Source organism: Asterias amurensis, chromosome 1 (assembly GCF_032118995.1).
Source record: "Asterias amurensis chromosome 1, ASM3211899v1".
NCBI classification, from domain to species: Eukaryota; Metazoa; Echinodermata; class Asteroidea; order Forcipulatida; family Asteriidae; genus Asterias; species Asterias amurensis.
This window is the reverse complement of record NC_092648.1, coordinates 5,168,601-5,188,505: the sequence shown is the minus strand read 5'-3', so window position 1 is coordinate 5,188,505 and position 19,905 is coordinate 5,168,601. Positions and strand designations below refer to the sequence as shown.

Genomic DNA, 19,905 nt, shown 5'->3' with positions numbered 1-19,905 from the left:
CACAACAAATTGTAAGGGAATCACATTAATTGCAGTCATTTTCCCTTATGCATTCCCTGCCTCCTATATACGCTTACTCCAAACACACAGTTAAGAATTTATTCACAAATGTGAGGTAGAAGGTGAAAATCAATTTAGCGCTCGTACAACAACATGTTTTTAATCGGCCAAGAAAATGTTCACATCTCCGATTCAAAAGCTTTCAGTGTACCGAGCGCTGGTAGTAGAAAGTGGAATCACAGCTTGGGTGCAAATCAAAACACTGGCAATGGTAAAGTGGCATATGGCCGCCCTGCTTCCGTTCCATTCACCCTCACCACTGTGTGTGAATAGAGATATTGATCAGCCAAAACAATCAATACAAGACTGCTTTAGCATGGGGCACTTCCCAATGATCGTTTTGCAACTGAACCAAGGGTAAAAGGGGGCCCCTTGATCATATACATGCACTCCCAGAAAAAAAAACAATCATATAAGCCCATTCATGAAACCAGATTAGCAGGGACTACTCAGTCCGGCTGGGTACGCCATTTAAAATGCACTGAAAATGGATTAGCAGCTCTCGATTGATTGGGGGGGGGGGGTAGACGAAACTAGTGCCTCAAGTGAAATTTCCACTTGTGCTGATGTGGCTTAGGTTTTTTCTTCTCTTCTATTTTTTCTTTCCGTCAGCGTGGCTGAGAAAACACACACAGCCGTTAATCGAATTTCCTCGGTACCGCCATGGCTTTGGTGGCTTGATGCAAACACATCTCCATGGCAACAATGCAAAACAAGATTGAGACGTCGGGAGGACTTATATAAAGAAATGAAGAGCACACTGGCCGTGCAAGAGGAACCGACGAGGCTATGGCGTATTTCGGCAAGGGAGCCGGAGTGCTATTGGGCCTTAAGGCTACTGTTTATGGCTCCTGTGGGGAGAGATTATTGGCCTTAGCTCCCTGATTAGGACTCTGAATATTTCATAATGATGGATCAATGCGCATCTATGATGAGAAAACTTACTGCACTATGAAAATTGGGCCATGGTGCATTGACCATGTTATTATGCACTGATTGGCGACAATACTGGTGACTCATCACAGTACACTTGCATGCATATGTGTACACCATGTTGTAAGAACTAATGTAAAGCCGCATTTCTTAAAGATATGGCAGACCTGAAACTTCATGGAGGAAACGAAGGAGATTGCCTCCATGCCCCTGATCATTGCCATGGTGCCCTTGAAAATGCTACAGTAGAAATTTACAATTTCCTCAACGGCTGCCCTTTTCCGAACAAAAAATGCCTTGGTGCCCTTGCCCTTTCAAAAACCAAGCATACAAGCCTGATTTGGTGATGCCAATTCTCAGAAAAAGCTGTCATGTTTGTTCAACTACCTGCCAAAACTAACAGGCAGTGTTGTATTATGACTCTCTTCTGATCTACTGTGAACTCCTGATCAAATAAATTTTAAGCCAAGATTTCTGATAGTGTCCTTGAATAACAGAGAAGCATAAACTATAGAGAGTTGCGATACAGATAGCACCATGTGTAATAACTCAAAAGTTTTTCATTACAGTAAACAGCACCACCAGCACTTTCAAGACAAGATCCACTACAACTCTTTCTACATGTATAAAGAGATATCAACAGAATCCTGCTAGATTTGCAGAGGAACACTTCCCACGATCTGCATTTGCTTATATTTCTAAAGCTGACTTTCTCATTGAAATTCAAGTGCTCAGCTTTAAAGCTCCTTGGCTGACCAACTAGAAACAGGCTTCAACATCTTGTCCTGTGTATTGCTTACAGTACGCCTTCTAACCAAGGTTAGCATAACTGCTCTGTGTCTGACTGACAGTCAGCATTTTGAGCACCTTTAAAGGGTCGGGGTATACTTTTGATAATTTGTCAAAAATTGTATGACCATAAAAAACTTACTATGTAAGAAGCACTACAGCTGTTAATAATGCCGAACATTTTGGTAATTTGTCCAAAAATTTATTACCTTAAAGTCTTACTTTGTAAAACGCACTACAGCTGTTGGTAATGTTTATTATTTTGGTAGTTTGTCCAAATATTTATGACCATAAAAAGCTTCTTTGTAAGACGCACTACAGCTGCTGATAGTATGTATAAGATTTCCAAAAAAACTAATTCCCTCCAACGAAATGTGGTTTTAGGGAGAGAGGGATTCAAAAACTGTCAATCTAAGAAATGTTTCTGCATGAAACAGTTCTTAGATTGTGTGTTCCAAGTACAATTCAATACAATAGAAAACAATTCCCCCAAAGGAATGGGGTTTTAGGGAAAGAGGGATTCAAAAACTGTCAATCTAAGAAATGTTTCTGCTTGAAACAGTTCTTAGATTGTGTGTTCCAAGTACAATTCAAAACAATAGAAAACAATTCCCTCCAATGGAATGTGGTTTTAGGGAGAGAGGGATTCAAAAACTGTCATTCTAAGAAGTTTTTCTGCATGAAACAGTTTTCGGATTGTGTATTCCAATTACGGATTCTACCGGCTTGGACATAACTGCTCCAGATTTTCAGCAATATCTCAACTACGCAACCACCTTTTGAAATGAAATTTTCACAAGGTTAATTTTATTGTATTATAATTGTATAGCAGGCCTGTATGCTTCGTTTTTGACAGGGCAAGGGCATCAAGGCATTTTGTCCTTGAACATGTTGAAAGGGAACTCTATGAGGTAATTATATATTTCTACTGTAGTAGCATTTCAAAGGCACCCAGGCAATGACCAGGGGGCATGCCCCCTTTGACGCCCCCATGAAGTATCAGGCCTGATAAAGGATTTCAACAATCGGACAGTTCCAAAAACCTTGTATGGCAGACCTGAAACTTCACTTTGCCTTTAACTTCCACTTTACCTTTGACGTCCAAGTAACCTCATACTCCTAAAAGCCTTAGCAGTATGGCATAATAAACATGCATAGCAAACAGGGACAAAGTCAAGTTCAGGGGGGAAAACACTGAAGCAACAGCTGAGAGGTGGCTAGCATAGTGGGCCCCAAGAGATTCCACGTCACTCTACACCTACTTGATAGCAGTCCAAACTTTTACTTGTTTTTTCCCCAGGAAAGGGCAGGCCACCATGTTTCTACAAGAACTGCCATTTAGGAAAGTGGTCTTCATCATCAGCTTTTTATTTTACTCTGTCAAAATGTTTGAAAACTTGTCTGATGGATGGAAGGAAACTTGTCTATAAGATTGATCTAGTGTCATATGAAGATTGACTGTAAAAAGAAGACTACTGTAAACAGTGTCTTATTATTTGTCTCCACTTGTTGAATGTTTGTCGATGGTCTTTAAAAAAACTGGACACTATTGGTAATTGTCAAAGACAAGTCTTCTCACTTGGTTTGTCTCAACATTTGCATAAAATAACAAACCTGTGAAAATTTGAGCTCAATTGGTTGTCGAGGTTGCGAGATAATAATGAAAGAAAAAACACCCTTGTCACACGAAGTTGTGTGCTTTAAGATGCTTGGTTTTTAGACCTCAAAATCTTAATTCTGAGGTCTCGAAATCAAATTCGTGGAAAATTTCTTCTTTCTCAAAAACTATGTTACTTCTGAGGAAGCCGTTTCTCACAATGTTTTATAATATCAATAGCTCCAACATACTCGTTACCAAGTAAGGTTTTATGCTAAGTAGCTGTATAAAAGAGCAAACTGTGCAACTTGTTTTTGCAAACAACAGTCTCTGTCGTTAGGTTTAAATTAGGCCTATGTCATTGGAAAAACACCTTGAACACAATGTTGTTGTTTTCCCGACGATTTACCCCGCAACAAACCAGAGTGAGTAATTTGGGAGAATTCAAAGTGCCCCTGCTGGCATGCTTTCACACAGTCAGCGCATAATACCCCAATATCTCAGGTTGATGCAAACACAGCAAGAGTTCCAATTGAAGCAATTTGTCTCAATCGTCATTCATTTCCAAATGCCTTTTTCACAGGTGGGGTTCTGATCTGAGGAGACCAATTCACGATACCTTCCTACACAATGAGTTTTGTAACAGATTTGATTTGATTTAGCGGAGAATCATGGGTCACCCTGCTTGATACAAGTGTAGCTACTTTCTTCTCCCCCGAATTCCCTTAAGGAGCCGAGGCTTGAGTATTTTTCTTCGCACCAAATTCCATCAGTGAAACCAAACCAATTTACTTTCTTTCATTTTTTTTCTTTTTGCCTTTTGGGGAATTTTGCTGAGCTCAATGAAATAGGCTTTGTTGAATGCTTGGAAGTCATCCAAACACATGAAATCAAAGATTCAAATGGGGTGAAATGAATGGAAAATCTCTCTAAATTTGTTTCAAATGCTTTCAAAAACTTACATCTTGTGTTCACAGTTGCTGTATTCGAAAAGGAAAACCCTAATTTGTTTTGCCTTTGGGGATTTTTGCTGAGCTCCATGACACAGGCAATGATCTTCAATGAATGCTTAGAAGGGGTCCTTGACACATGAAATCAAAATCACAGATTTCACGGGTGTAAGGAATGGAAAATCTCTCTCAATTTGAATCAAATGCTTTCAAAAACTTATACCTTGTATTCACAATTGTTGTATTAAGAAAGGAAACCCCCCAAAATTGACAACCTTCTTTACCAATATTTGCGTTTTAACCCTTTCACCGATGTTGATTTGAAGCACTGTTTACTCAGAACATAGTACTTAGGTGGAATTTAAACTCACAACATTTGCCATTCTAGAGCAGATGTCTTTAACACTAGACCAACGAGCTTGGTCGATGAGGCAGTTCAAATCCTGTATTTTCACACGGATAAAACTTGCTCTTTTGTAAGGAAACCCCCCAAAATTGACAATCTTCTTTACCAATATTAGCATTTAACCCTTACACAGATGTTGATTTGAAGCACTGCTTACTCAGAACATAGTACTTAGGTGGGATTTGAACTCACACCATTTGCCATTCTAGAGCAGATGTCTTTAACACTAGACCAACGAGCTTGGTCGATGAGGCAGTTCAAATCCTGTATTTTCACACGGATAAAACTTGTTCTTTTGTAAGGAAACCCCCCAAAATTGACAATCTTCTTTACCAATATTTGCATTTAACCCTTTCACCGATGTTGATTTGAAGCACTGTTTACTCAGAACATAGTACTTAGGTGGGATTTAAACTCACAACATTTGCCATTCTAGAGCAGATGTCTTTAAAGATGCTATGTCAGATTTTTGGCCCAAAACATTAAAAAAACAGATTTTTTTTTGAGTGAATGATACTTCAAAGAGTATCACCCGCTCTAACGAAAAAAAGTTTAACTTTTACTTTTAATGGTCAGAAACCATGACAAAAATTTGAAACGTTTCTTATAAAACACATAAGAATTGGTCACGTGATATACTGTCGGGATCCCGACAAAAACTAATTTTGAGCACTTTATTTCACTGCTACTAATAATTGGCGGACTTTTTCGCGCAATGGCTCAAATGAAATCTTGTAACTTTCTCGACCCCCATCAAAATACCTATTGAATTTTAAATCAAAATCTTTGGGTCAAATCAGCCAAAAATCTGACATAGCAACTTTAACACTGAGGCAGTTCAAATCCTATATTTTCACACGGATAAAACTTGCTCTTTTGTAATGAACTTTTCTAACAAGACTTTTGGTTACCGCCCCTGACCATGACACTTGACATCCAGGCCTTTTTAGTATAAGCAACGAACCAATAAAAAACTTTTATCTTGACCCCGAACTGATGGCCAACATTTGCACTTTCCAAAATATAATTTGATCAACTCCAAAAAATTTAACCTTGTGACACAATAGCTCTGTATATTTTCTTTGAAACTCATGAAATGAAGTAATCTGTAGTACTGTATTTCACTTTAAAGGAAGGATATAGTTTTGATAATTACTCAAACAAAATTACAACTAAAAACTAAATTGTTTAGAAGCGCTGCAGCTGTTGATAATGATTCCCTTCAAAAGAATGTTGTTTGAAAGAAAGAGACTCAACAAAATTCCAATCTGACAAAACATTTCATGCATGAAATTGTGTATTCCAACTATGGACTATTCCTGGTGGACACAACCACTCTAGATTTGCAGCATTATCTCAAAATTGCTAACACCTTTTGATATGAATCTTTCACTAGTTAGTTTGATTGTTGTGTCTACATTCACAATCAAATGGATCAAACAACCAATACCTTGCCTTTAAAGGGAGACACAGGTGAGAAATGCTACTTATTCATGGTACAGTAAGCTGGTGGAATTTACTCTGTGTATTGATAAATAAACACAACCAGTTAACAATTTATTTGGCATCTGGACCACGTTCCAAGCCTTGCCTGGTAATTGGAAGTCGATACTCAAGCCAACTCTTCAGATACTTTCAACAGTTTCCTGAAATTGATTTATAAAGAACTCCTTGAAAAGAACAACAGAACTGTTCCTTGAACGATGAAATACAAGTTTTAGTCCGGTTTAGAAAGAACAAGAGTTAAGTTATAGCGGAATGGCATGCCCGGTTTCAAACCAGGTCAAGTACACAAAACAGGATGCCTTTGAAAAAGCAACCAAGCATTCATTCCACAGTGGTTAGTTTTTGTTTTCAATGAATTCAAAAGTTCCCAGTTAAACTTCACTGGATTCATTTACCACCTGAGTGAATCAATTCAAGCAGACATCCTTATTATACTTTTATTGCCAAACTTTCCGAAGAAGAAAAAACAAGCCTCAAAAAGTCTGCCAACCAAACCATGCACACAAATTAACCTGTTGCTAAGTGAAACCGTAACCAGGCAACGCCTGGCTCACCCAGTGACAGCTGGACTCATCGCCATAGTAACCATGACAAGGCCGAGGTGATTGGCTTGTTCAATGGCTGGCATTTCCTGATAGGATTATCTCGGGGGATCCTTCCTTCTGGAGTGGGAAATACTTCCTGATCAAAGCTGGATGTTCACTTGCACTCCAACCAAAACAAATAACAGATGAAGTGAACTGATAGATAACTCTCAATCAACGCATCAGGATGTGGACTCTGCAATTTTGTTTTTCCTTGTTACTTTCAAACTTTGATTTCAGAGCACAATGCACTAGTGGAGTTCAGACCTAGTTATTGGTCAAAGATCTAATTGTTTCCTTATTCGTTTAGGTAGACTGGACACTATTGGTAATTACAAAAAATTATTGTTAGTATAAAACCTTGGTAACAAGCAATAGAGAGCTGTTGATAGTATAAAACATTGTGAGAAACGACTCCCTCTGAAGTAACATTGTTTTTGAGAAAGAGGTTGTTTCTCACTCAAATATTCAAATACCTTAACTGAAGCCTTTCTCATGCATCTGAAAGCACACAAATTTATGCCCAAAGTGTGTTTTCTTCTCATTATTTCTCTTGCAACTTTGACTCAAGATTGAGTTAAGATTTTCACAACTTTTTTTTTTATGCAAATGTTTGAATACGCCAAGAAAACATGCTGGTCTCTGACAGTTACCAAAGGTGTCCAGTACCTTTAATTAAGTCAGCACTACACAGGCTACCTGATATGACTCTCTGTGAACAGTCTCCACAATCAAAGTTCTGAATCAATTTATTGATTAAAGGTGTACGAATTTCATCACTCTGAAACCCTTTTTTAGATGAAATGAACAATACAGGTGTATGACTAGTCTCTTCAAGTAAATATTAACCTTCAACTAGATGTACAAAAACCTTATCGAATGGAGCCACTGATTTTGCCTGGCTTTAAAGGGCTATTTGAGGCTTAAATGATATTCTTGACAGATTTTGAAAGCATTTATTAAAAAGGTTCCATGTTCCTAGCTACTGTCAGCAAGACATTCCTTGTGAATGTCTTCAGGCCATGAACCCGAAAGTGACCTGTGAGAGCTGCCAACGTTTACAATGTACATCTTGCAATCAATCAGGGAGTTTTTAAACAACATTCAGGGAGATATTCAGAATTCAATCTAATATAATAGGGAAACAGTTTCCATTTAAACAGGAAGATTTTGAAATGTGTTCATGGAAAGATGGAAACTGGTTTACTTTCAAGGAATTTTCTACAGAATCAGGGAAAGTTGGCAAATCTGGCACAGTATTATACTAGATTGAACTAGAGGGGAGACTAATTCTGCATATGTTTGAGAGCAGCCGGTGAAATTTGGGTACAATACATTGAGAGCTATTTGGGGCTCTATATAACTCTATGACCATGAATTCTTCAATAGACAAGTAAAAAGGTATACAAACTGCAAACTTGAATCAGAAAAAAAAGTGTTCCAAACAAAACCGCCCCCATTTATCCACACCCTGTTCACGTCATGTCACAGTCCACTGAAAATATTCTTGGTGTGGCAACTCTGTATTGTCAGTTCTCTCTCAATCAAAACATGGACCCAGTTTAGAATATAACTGTTTGTGCAACTTGAAAATCATCCAAGTATACTCTGAACTGTATCAAAACATACTCTCTGGTTGTTTGTGTGTGAAAAATACTTTTGCCAGGTGACTAATGTTTTCAAAATAAATGTTGTTTCCATAGAAACTGAAACAGAGACAGCCATAAGTTGGATTGTTTGAGGGAAAATGAATAAAAAGGAGGATGCACTAGTTTCAATCAAGTGGGCAAAAAAAACAAGGAAGGTGGTTGAGTAAGTTGCCTGGCCATACTTGTGACATTTGTGTACTCCCTGAGGCATTGTTGACAAGTGTAACTGTACATATCCACCATATAAGTGTGGATCTTTCATTGCTTGGACTTTCTATGAATGCCGAAGTCTTTTAACATTTGAGTGAGAAATTACTTCTTTCTTGAAAACTATGTTACTTCAGAGGGAGCTGTTTCTCACATTGTTCTACAATCGAAAACTCTCCATTGCTAGTTAATACCAAGTCAGTTTTTATGCTAACAATTATTTAAGATAATTAACAATAGTGATTAATGCCTTTAAAACAATGGGAACACTATAATTCTGACTATTACAAAACGAGCAAAGTGAAAGTTGTCACTCAAAACCTGTTTTATGACACATGTGTTCAACAAGGCTGCTTAATACAAATAAATCTGAAATATTGTGACTTTTTTTAAAGGATAACTTTCTTTTCTTTTTTCCCATTTGTTTGTTTACAACTTTGTGTGGAAAAAGTTACACCGGACAGTTCACTCACAATCCCATAATAGTTTTGAAGCACCCGTGCTTATGGGTGACCTTATTAGAGGTGTATAATTTGTCACTTTTGGGGGCAATACAACAATTTCAAGCCCCATAATTTAGATGCTGATAGCAAACTGTGAAGTATACAATCGGAAGGCCATTTCATTGTTGTTTCAAGTAGTTATAGAGTTTAAGCAAATACCCTTATCAATGTATATGACCTACACAAGCAGTCCAATATTCCAAAACAAAGGGAGCAGTGGGCAGACCTTTTAGCCTCGTGATTAAATGCATTGGACACGTTTGGTAATTGTCAAAAACAAGTATTCTCACTTGGTGTATCCCAACATAGCATACAATATTAAACCTCTGGACTCATTGGTCGTTGAAGTTGCAAGAGAATATTGTCAGAAAAAAACCTTGTTGCACAAATTTGTGTGCTTTCAGATGCATAATAAAAGGCTTCAGGCCTGAAGTCTTTTACACATTTGTTTGAGAATTACCTGAAAACTAAGTTACTTCAGAGGGAGCTGTTTTTCACAATGTTTTATACTACCAACAGCTCTCAATTGCTTGTTACCGAGTATGTTCTTATGCTAAAAGATTTGTTGAGTAATTACCATTAGTGTCCAGTACCATTCAGAATTTTTGAACATGTTCTTCTTGGACCCCAAAATAGGTCAAAAATATCAACAGTTGACAGGCTTTTAAAAGATTTCATACAAAGTACAAACACAACACTTGAAATGAGTTTGAAAACCGTTTATTGGTTTTCAGTGCCTTGAGGTTGGGGAGGGGGGCTTTGTCCTTTCGTTGGACAACTAGATTTTCGGTTAGCGAATATGGACCTATTAAGGGAAGCACCTTTTTAGATTGTGCCATTTAAAAAATACAGCATAATGGAACACGCTGCGGAGTAACACTGATTGTACAATCCACAAGATGGAAAAGAAATTGGTCCATATTCACCCAGCCCTGAGATCTGATGGACAGGTTAACAATGCTAATGACCCCAGCTAGGCAGGTGTAGGGACAATCACTAGTAAAGGATATAAAAAAAAAGCTATAGATTTTTACGAGAGAGTTGTAGCACCATTCACAATCAAAAACATCAGTATTCATTGTCACTTACACACCATGCAAACAAAAAAAAGCAGCACATTTCGGGTACCCTCAAGAATATGAGACAAAGGTAATTATATCTGGACATCTAGGTTTGTTTTTCCGTTGCTATGGTGACACTTCAGAGCAGATGTCCTGCCTGAGGAAGTCTTTGTTTTCCTAACACAGAGTGCAGCTGTGATGCCTGGCTACAAAAGGGTTTGATTTAGGACCAAGCAATCATACACTCCACAGTATACCATTGGATCCTCTGGTGCACCAACCAAGCCAGACCCAATCCCCAGAATCTACAGGCCTCTGTACACCGGGGCTCCCTACTGATCACAGTTTGCTTTATTACCACAAAAACAATTATTCCTGAAGGTTTTTCGTTCATTAGCAATGAAGCTCTGTTGTTCATATTACAGTCCGAGAATTTCACTAATGCGTACTTATGAATTACAGTTGTGAAGCAAATATTGCACATGGTACAAAATAATTTTCTCAATCATTTACTCAATTAGGGTTTTTCAAAATTGAAAACAAGGAGTATCTTCTGAACAGGAAGAAAGCACTGGAGATATTAAGACAGTATACTACATACCACTTTAAAGGTTATGGCGGATTACAAGTGGAATTCAGTGTACTTACTTCAGACTTGTATGCTTAATTTTTGAAAGGGAAAGGGAACCAAGTCATTTTCTCCTTGGTAAAGGGCACCCTATGAAGAAGAAATTGATAATTTCTACTGTAGCACTTATTGGGGACCAAGGCAATGACATGGGACCATGGAGTCAATCACCTTCATTGCCTTCGTGAAGTATTGACCAGGCCTGTTAGTCATGGCATAGAGCAAGGATTTACGGTTAGTTGAACAGAGCAGTTTTAACCCGACACCATTTTGAAGAACTTACCAAGCTAATTTGTCCCTTGATTTTGTCCACTTTACGGAAGCATTTGTTGAGGGAGAGGTTGTGTCGTACAGAGTTCTTCCAACCCGTCGGCGCATTGTGGAAATACGGAAAGTGGTCCTGTATCCACTGGTAAATGTCCTTTACTGGAAGACGTTTTAACGGCGAGTCCTCAATGGCCATGAAGATTAAACAACTGAACGAGAACGGAGGCTTACTGTTGATGTGTCTTTTAGGGTCGACGGGTCCGTCCCGATCCCCCGCAGAGAGGTTACTGAACTTGTTCATCATGCCGTCTTGGTTGGCATTGTTTTCCTTAGCGTGTCCGTCCTCCTCATCGTCCAGATTCATGTCTTTGAGTAAGTCAGTACTGTGAAGCCAGCTCAGCGGCCTCAGTTCATCGTCGTCCATTGCACCTTTATCCATTCTGATCTCAGCGAAGCAGCTACTGTTCAAGTCCATCTTGACCCGTCCGAGGGCGCGGGACAGCGTGGCACTGGGGAAGCTCTTGCTTAAACCTAGCGTCAGGTTTCTCTTCAGCAGTGGCTCTGGCTTACGATTGGGCGGCATGGTGGAAGGCTACCACCTGTTGGTTGAATAAAACAAACATCTTAATTAAAGAAATTTCAGTGTTGACTTATTTTAAAAAGTAGTCAAACACAGTGGTTACTAATTTCGAGAGAGAGAAATAAAACTAGAATCACTAACCAGCCATTTTAAATTGAACTTCATCTTTATATTTTTTGTTCAGTGTGATTTCAGTGAAAGCCCAAGCTATACTGAACAACAAGTTTCCTTGTTCAGTCAGCCAGCTAAGTCCCAAATTTACATTTGAATACCTGGAGAAATATCAATGGCCCTCATTTGAAATTAACGGTCACTGATTTAGGTTTGGTGTTCCCCACAAACAATGCTTTATATTTAGCTGAGGGCCAAGGTACCAGTGTAGGCAGAGTCGCCATTGAAACTACCAAGGTCGGTTTATACAAGGTTTGCTTACGTACCTGTAAGAGTTTTGCATGAAACTGGCAAAGGACAAGAAAGGGAACAAACACAGCCCACGCTTAAGGCTTCAGACTTCATTGAAAAAGTATTAAATGTACTTCACTTGACGGAACTTTTCCCCTTTGTGTAAGAAAAACGCAATCGTCGACCACAAAATTCCTAAGCATAGCTTTAGGGAACTGAATCACGCACAGCGCAATCCACAACAAAGAAAAAACACTTACGTATACGTGTACCTTTATATATAAACCAATTTATTTTTTAGAAGGATCTAAAGAGAAAAACGTTTTACATTGGATGTCGATAAAGCTCAGGCAATACCTTTAGAAAATGTAATGATAACATGTTGGTTGTGTTATGAATTTTGTTCAATAAAAACAAAGTGACAATTTCATTTTATAAAGTCACCTTTATGCTATTAAAAGAAACAAAGCTCCCGTGATGTCACGACTCCCTAAAGCATAGCAAGGCCAAACCCCAAATTGGATCTTATCATTTTGCACAAGCTTTTAGAACAGTTACAGTGCTTGGAAATACCCATAAACAATTTAACCCAAGTTATCACTCATTTATAAAAATTGTTCATTTGAGTTTAAATTTAAATGTTCTGTATGTTCAGTCAAACCTCAAGACGCAATTGGTGACATACAAGTCTGTCTTCTTATCAAAACGTTTTCATTAGCAGTAATTTTTGAGAGGAAAACATACAACAAAATAGACATGATATAAATGTTTGTTTCAACTGTCTGTTGCTTGCAAAATGTTCACATGCGCTCGGTTACACTGTTCCTTCTGTATAAACAGGAAACACAATTTCCTATGCAGAAATTACCGACACCAAAATCACTTCATCTATCCAACTGCCGTGATTCGTAATATGCGAATTCCTGATAGATTCCCACAACACAAAAGCCACCATAATGCAACTTGGCTCAGTTAGTTGTGTGCCTACCGGCTAAGGTTCCCATAGCAACAGCTTTTGTTGGAAAACAACACACAGAACGGAGGCTCTGGCTCAACTATTGGTCGTTGGTTAAACTAACAAAAGGCTTGCCCACACCTAGTAAAATTAGGACGGCTGAGTAATTCAGCGACGCCAGGCAAGCTTTGGGTTTTTTAAGGCCGACTGCAAAATGATAAAAAACTTTTTTGTTATGAACCACAAACAAGTTTAAAGCTCCAGATGGGAGAGAGCTTAATAATGCATCAATGGGTATAGGAGGTGTTACCATGGTAATGCCAGCGTGGGACATGGTAGCATGGTTTGTGCATGCTTGCACTCAGTACAGTGTGAAGCACAACTGTGTGAACCGCATCTGCTCAAGCAGTTAGTTAGTTTTTTAATAATAACACAAAAAAGTGAAGGTTCAATTAATTGCAGAACTTCAATTAACTTGATCAAGGATACACTTCAAATCCAAATAGCAAATGAATTTGGGTGTTAATCTGTGTTTTAAAGGCACTTGACACTATTGGTAATTATTCAAAATAATTGTTCGCATAAAAACTTACTTGGTAAAAAGCAATGGAGAGCTGTTGATAGTACAAACATTGTGAGAAAATGCTCCCTCTCAAGTAACGTAGTTTTTGAGAAAGAGGTTATTTCTCACTCAAAGAAATAAAATACCTCAGACCTGAAGCCTTTTATTATGCATCTGAAAGCACACAAATCTGTGTGCAACAAGGGTGTTTTTTCTTTCATTATTCTCTTGCAACTTCAATACACGAGGTGAGAATACTGGTCTTTGATAATTACCAAACGTGTCCGGTGCCTTTAACATTAACATTAACGTGTCAAATATAAACCAGCTGACCAGCGAGGAAATCTCTATTTACAAGATTTGCCAATTAAGCAGATTTTTTCCATTAACAATAAACCCAGCCAAGGATTGTCCATTATATAGTTAAGTCATGACACTTTCCTTTTGCTTTGGACCACCTGAAGTGAAGTGGGACCTGAGATTTTGAATCTCCTGTGGCTATGAAGAGGGGGGAAAGTGCTATTCACAGGGTTTTTTATTGGGGAATTGTTCAGGCCTAGTTCTGAATCCACTGGGACACAATAGGGTCTGTTTGCGTAAATGGTGTTTAGTTGGTTTAATTCTGGATTTCCAAATCCAGACAATAAATCTGGTTATTCTTTGTCTGCTTCCAACGCTGGGACTTGGTATAAAGTGTGTTTATTTGTACTGTGGGGTTTGGCAATACCTGAGCACATGTTCAAACAATACTCACAAAGGGGGGGGGGGGGTAAAAAATGAAAATAATCGGCTATATTTTATAATTGTGAAGCCAGGAGGAAACATTAAAAGAGGATAAAGGAACTTAGTTTTTGTATCATTCTTTCTGATTATCATGACATAGAAGTCTCACTTATTTATAATTTCAAAATAAATTTGGTCAAAAAACATAGTAATAACAACAAAGTTTTGGAACCATCTGGTTTTAAACACTAAAAAGCAGAGCAATGTTAGTATTAACGGCATCAAATGTGTACTACAGGTAGATCTGTTTAGGACTCCCAACATGATGAGTAATTTTTGTTACCTTTCGGGGGGGGGGGGGGGGGGGGTGGATTAGTGTTACTGATTAGTAGTCGACTCAGCCCGGTCTATTTTCCTCAACAAATCGTCTACAAATACAGAGCCCATCCATTATCAGTCTTAATTATAAAACTACAAAACGGAATATAAATCTGTTGCTTCTTGAAGCGCTAGATTAACAGTGCCATAGTAGCGTACATCATCCACACAACATGTAAATCACATGGAGAAGACATGGGGCCCACGCATGTGTGTCATTGAGTCCCAATAAAGTACAGGAAATGAAGGGGGAATACTAGAGAAGCATGAGAAGCATAACAAGATGTCAATGGGACAGATGTTCCATCACCAGCAGACCATGCTCTGACAACCAACTCACTGTTCTCATCTTTCCTTTCCCAAAAGAGATATGGGGATCAGGATATAATTAAATTCCCCAGGTTTTTTTTATAACACAGATGGGAGAGATAAACCATACAGGGCCTAATTTCATGGCTTTGCTTACCGCCAAGTTCTGTGCTTACGGTCACCATTCTCTGCTTACTTGCAAGCACCGAATTTCTGCACTAGCTGTGTAAAGAGTAGAATGCCTTGTAGCGTGAAGTAGGCACGCGCACAAGCCAACATTCCTTGCCAAACAGTGAAAATGCTTGATTTAAGCGCGGAATTCCCTTTTTCCTCAAGCAGGCTAAATTTCTGCGCTAGCTGTGTAAGGCAAAGAATACCTAGTAACAAGGTATACGCACGAGCACAAGCCAAAATTACTAGCTAGCCCGTGAAATATGTTTGGCGTAAGCCCAGAATTCCCTGCTTCTTTGCTTGTACGGTAAACAGAGCCATGAAAAGGGCCCAGAATTAGATGAATTCACATCGCAAGTTGAGAGTTCATGTAATTATTCACCATTATACTTCCTTGTTATCATTAGAAACTACGTAGGCCTATTCATAAAACAGTGCAACACTCGTTCACACCAAAACACAACTCATCAATAATATTTTACGTGGCGTTTTCCTCGTACTCGTCATTTCATTAAATACTTAACAATAGATTACCCTTGTTTGTCCATTGGAACTAGAACAGCCAATCACTTGAATTTATAATTTGTTTATATACCCATACAGTTATACACAAATGTGTATAAAGCGATGTGTACTCAGTACTTTCCTGAGTTCTATGGAAACAAAATCCACAGGCAAATCGCTTGGAAGGGATTTGAGCAAATCACTAGGGTGGGATTTGCCTGTGGATTTTTTCACATAATTTGGGGAAGTACTGAGTAGGGCCTAAGCTATACAATGCTTTTAAATAAACATTGGTGTAAGGGTACGATCAAATTATATTCTTTATCCCGATGCAAAACTAACAGACATGTATTAAACTTGAGTTTAAACAAAATCAAACCTTAATATTCACATAGTTGAACCTTCAAAAGTTCCAATGTGTGGAGTTGCCTACTTTTTGATTGAAGTACCATTTGCAATATGAAAATGGCCTTGCCCTCTTTGAATACTGCATTCCTGCCGTTCTTATTCGCTTTCTTCCTTAGTCATTCCTCAAAGGTTTTTGCTGACTGAACCAAGGCCTACCATGCAGTGCCAGCACACACCAAACATGGGTTCCAAACATAGAGTTATATATAAGAACTAGAGGGCGAACTGGCCTATATACGCACTCCGGCATGCACGCAGGTGGCCATTTTCTAAGTTGACAAAACTGGCATCTCACAGCGTGTGTTTGTGCGGCCATTTTGTAAGTTGAACAAATAGCATCGCGTGAGCGTTCAATAAAAAAAAAATCAACCAGGTATTTCATATTCAACGCGCGTGCAGAATGACGCGCTTGTCATCTTGCGGTCCCGTGGCGTTTGTGCACGAAGCATCACTTGTGCGCCCTCTAGTTCTTATATATAACTCTAAGGTTCCAAATCATTCAACTTCATCCACCATTGTATGGTAAAATGTAAGGATCCAAACTACAAGAGCCCAAGACTTCAAAAGTTGTAAACACAAAATCCAATTAGTCTGGTTTCCTGTTTGCTCAGTGGAGATTTAATCACTGTAAGACCCTTAATAATTTACACACGCTGGTGGGACACCAAACCCCCCACCTCACTAATGAATCAAGCGCGTATGATTTAGGCAATAATTACGCCGCAGTCAATCTCCTTTTCATCAAGCAAATGGCTTCATCCTCAAAAGTCCGGTTCCGAGCTTCAGTCCCAGGAACTGAGTTGCTTGCAGTGGGCAGGCAGTCCACATTGAGCTCTTGCGTCTGGATAAAGCATCTGTTTCCATGGAAACCTTAAGCTCCAGCTCAGGGTCATGTGGCTTGCCAACTATGCACATTTTTCATCTGCTTTTTCTCATCAAAGTTTGGGTCACTATAAATGAAGGTGGTGATCAGTTTTGTCTGGCAATCCCAATCCTCTGAGGGATATTAGGGTTAATGATATTCCCTTAAGCTCAAACTAGTCCTGGTTGAAATCTCACCCTTTGGCCATGAAAAAAGTTGTAAAACTGTACTAGTATGGCATCGCAGTGTCCATTCATTTTACATAGAAAATAAAGGGCTCCAAGTTGCCCTGCACTGGCAAACTACGGTGTAAAAACAAAAAATGATGATGAAATGAATATGGATGAAGATTTTCTCATTGTATGTAAAATACCACTATTGCAAAAGATCTTTCCAGTTTTTAAATGTCAAACTAAAGACTATAATGCTTTGGTTTTCCTTTCTTGAAGAGGCTATGGTATTTGAACACAACTGTCCTTCTTTGAATATTCACACATGAAATGAACACTGTATAAGAAATAACACTTTTGTGATCAAACAACGAGCTGTAATAATTTCAACATGATTGTTTTGTTGGCGTTATAAAATAAGTCTTTTTTTGTGAAACCTCTGTACTGATGTGTAATTTTGTGAAAAAATAGAATATCTTTTCCCAGTCAAATTAATCTTGTTTATTTCTAATTTAGGGTCAGCCACATAGGGTTTGGTCAGAATTGACTGTTATTCTATCATATTACAATTATTCATTTTTACTTATAGGCAAGTTTATTCAATGAACCATTTATTTTTATAGTTAAACGTATTAACTGTTATTGTTTTCATAAATTATTATTTACTTCAGGAAAGAGGGAGGCTAAGAAGCTTATCATTTATATCCTCTGATCATGAGCCCCTTCAAGAGACCAATCAACAATCAATCATAACTCTCTTGATAATTAAGATGGGTTCTCTACTCAGTTCTCAGGCTCTCTAAGAATTGAGATAATATTCTTAGCTTGCATCCCCAGAGAGTCTTGGGCCATTTCCTCAATAATGGGGGTTTTAAAAGTCTTCAAGCTATTGGTTTGTGGACTTATATTAACTACATGTATGTTTGTAGTATACTCCTGTAAAAAAAAAGACTGTCTTGTGTAAGGTTAGATCCCCATTCAGGGCTCTAATATGGGGCAAATAAAACACAAGATCGCAGGGGATGTAGCTCAACATATTTACTGACTCAGATGTGTACAAGACTAGGGGTGGATTTCACAAAGAGTTAGGAATAGTCCAACTTGTCCTAACTTAGGACTAGCCCTATGTTTTTAAGATCTCATGACTTCTTTGTGAAATCGACACCATAATTGAAAAATGCCTACACAGTTTGAATTTGAAATAAGCACTAAGACAATATTTATTTCATTTGTATTATGGGTCAGGTATCCTTCAATAATCAACTGAATTGTATTTATCTGACTGAAAGTACAAATTAGAAGCCAAACACAAGATCGTTAGACTTGAGTTTACTGGCCCCATTGTTTAAATCACTGGCCTCAGACTTGCAATCCAATGTAAAATTTGAGCCTTTCTATAATACACAACAGGTTTGTTTATAAATAGAAGCCATCCAAAATGTTGTTGGTATTTTATTTATTTTTTGTTCATCTTCCAATGGGTTTTATACGAAGGATTCTCAAATTATCATCTCAGATAAATCAAATCCAATTGTTGTTGTGCATCACTTCCAACTTAATTTTTAAAAGAAATTTATTTTTGATGTGTTTTTTCTAACCTATCTGAGACAGAACCTTGAACATTTTATTGTACTCATTACTCAATTTAAATATAACCATTACGTTAACTTGGTTTAGCTTTTGAATGGTGTCAATAAAACCCAGGAAGCTACCAATAAATGATGAAACACACGTAAATGAAACACAAACTTGTGTGGCTAAATGATAAGGACTTCTGGTCCACCATGGTATAAATAATTCACAAAGAGATCCCAGTTTAGAATAAGGTTTCTAAATATGGTTCAAGGAATTTCAACATGCTGGTATACCATCGCCTGTTTTGTCTACAACCAACAACGGATCCTGCACAGTTTGCATATTAGCCCTTATGGAGCATGAACCTTTAACTACGTAGTGTTGTGTCCACAGAAATAAAGCATAGCCAGCAGGCATGTTAACTGAAATGGGACTGCATTAATTGTGAATATAATGCATGACTCAATATTTAAATTCGAGTACAGTATGGTGATTTCGACAAACTGCAGTGGAATTTTTGTTTAGCGAAAAATTAAGAGGCACTGTAGACGGGTGTGTTTATATAAATTGAATTTAGGGGCCCAATTTATTGCAAAACTGTGAATATCAGTCAATCCAAACTATCACAGTATTTGATCTAAAACAAAGTACAATGTAGTTAGTTATTTGTGTTGTGTAAATAACTTCTATCTCAAACTCAGCTACTTCATTTGGCTTGCGTGATGATTATCTTGTCGTTCATCATATTTTTATGAACTTGAACAATTGCAAAACAACTAAGACAAGGTAATAAAAATTAGCTTGTTTGCATGCTGTAGAAATTGTATTCTTTCAAAGAGAAGTGTTATATCCTGAGAAAGATTTAGACTCTTTCAAAACGAACGTAACTCAAATGTATGCCATTTGAATTAAGTTTGTGTGCACTTTGTTTTTCAAGATGGTCAGTTAATCAGCTTTATTCTATAGAAATTCTATTTATGGCTAGCAGTGTATAAGAATACGTTTACAAAATCTCTCTATGAGTTGTGGTTGTATGTAAAGAACCAATGGTTTAACAATTCAATGTTTTGATCAGTATGCTCTAATCGTCTTCAGGTAAAAATCCTATATTCTAACTCCATGTACTTAGAAGACCTTTTTCTTCAGATGTACGTAAACTTGAGAAC

General features: G+C 37.9%; 1 protein-coding gene across 5 annotated transcripts in view; it reads right to left on the bottom strand.

Annotated features, from left to right (window-relative positions):
* LOC139943633 (forkhead box protein N3-like) overlaps positions 1-19,905 on the bottom strand; it is an 85,442-nt gene that overhangs the window by 42,764 nt on the left and 22,773 nt on the right. For 4 of the 5 annotated variants that reach the window (XM_071940357.1, XM_071940377.1, XM_071940385.1 and 1 more), the window contains exon 2: positions 11,157-11,739. In XM_071940357.1, the coding sequence (XP_071796458.1) occupies positions 11,157-11,723 (567 nt within the window). In that variant the 5' untranslated portion in view covers positions 11,724-11,739. Of the gene's footprint in view, positions 1-11,156; positions 11,740-11,861; positions 11,916-19,905 lie in introns of those variants that run through there. The other variant, XM_071940367.1, reaches the window with a different exon arrangement.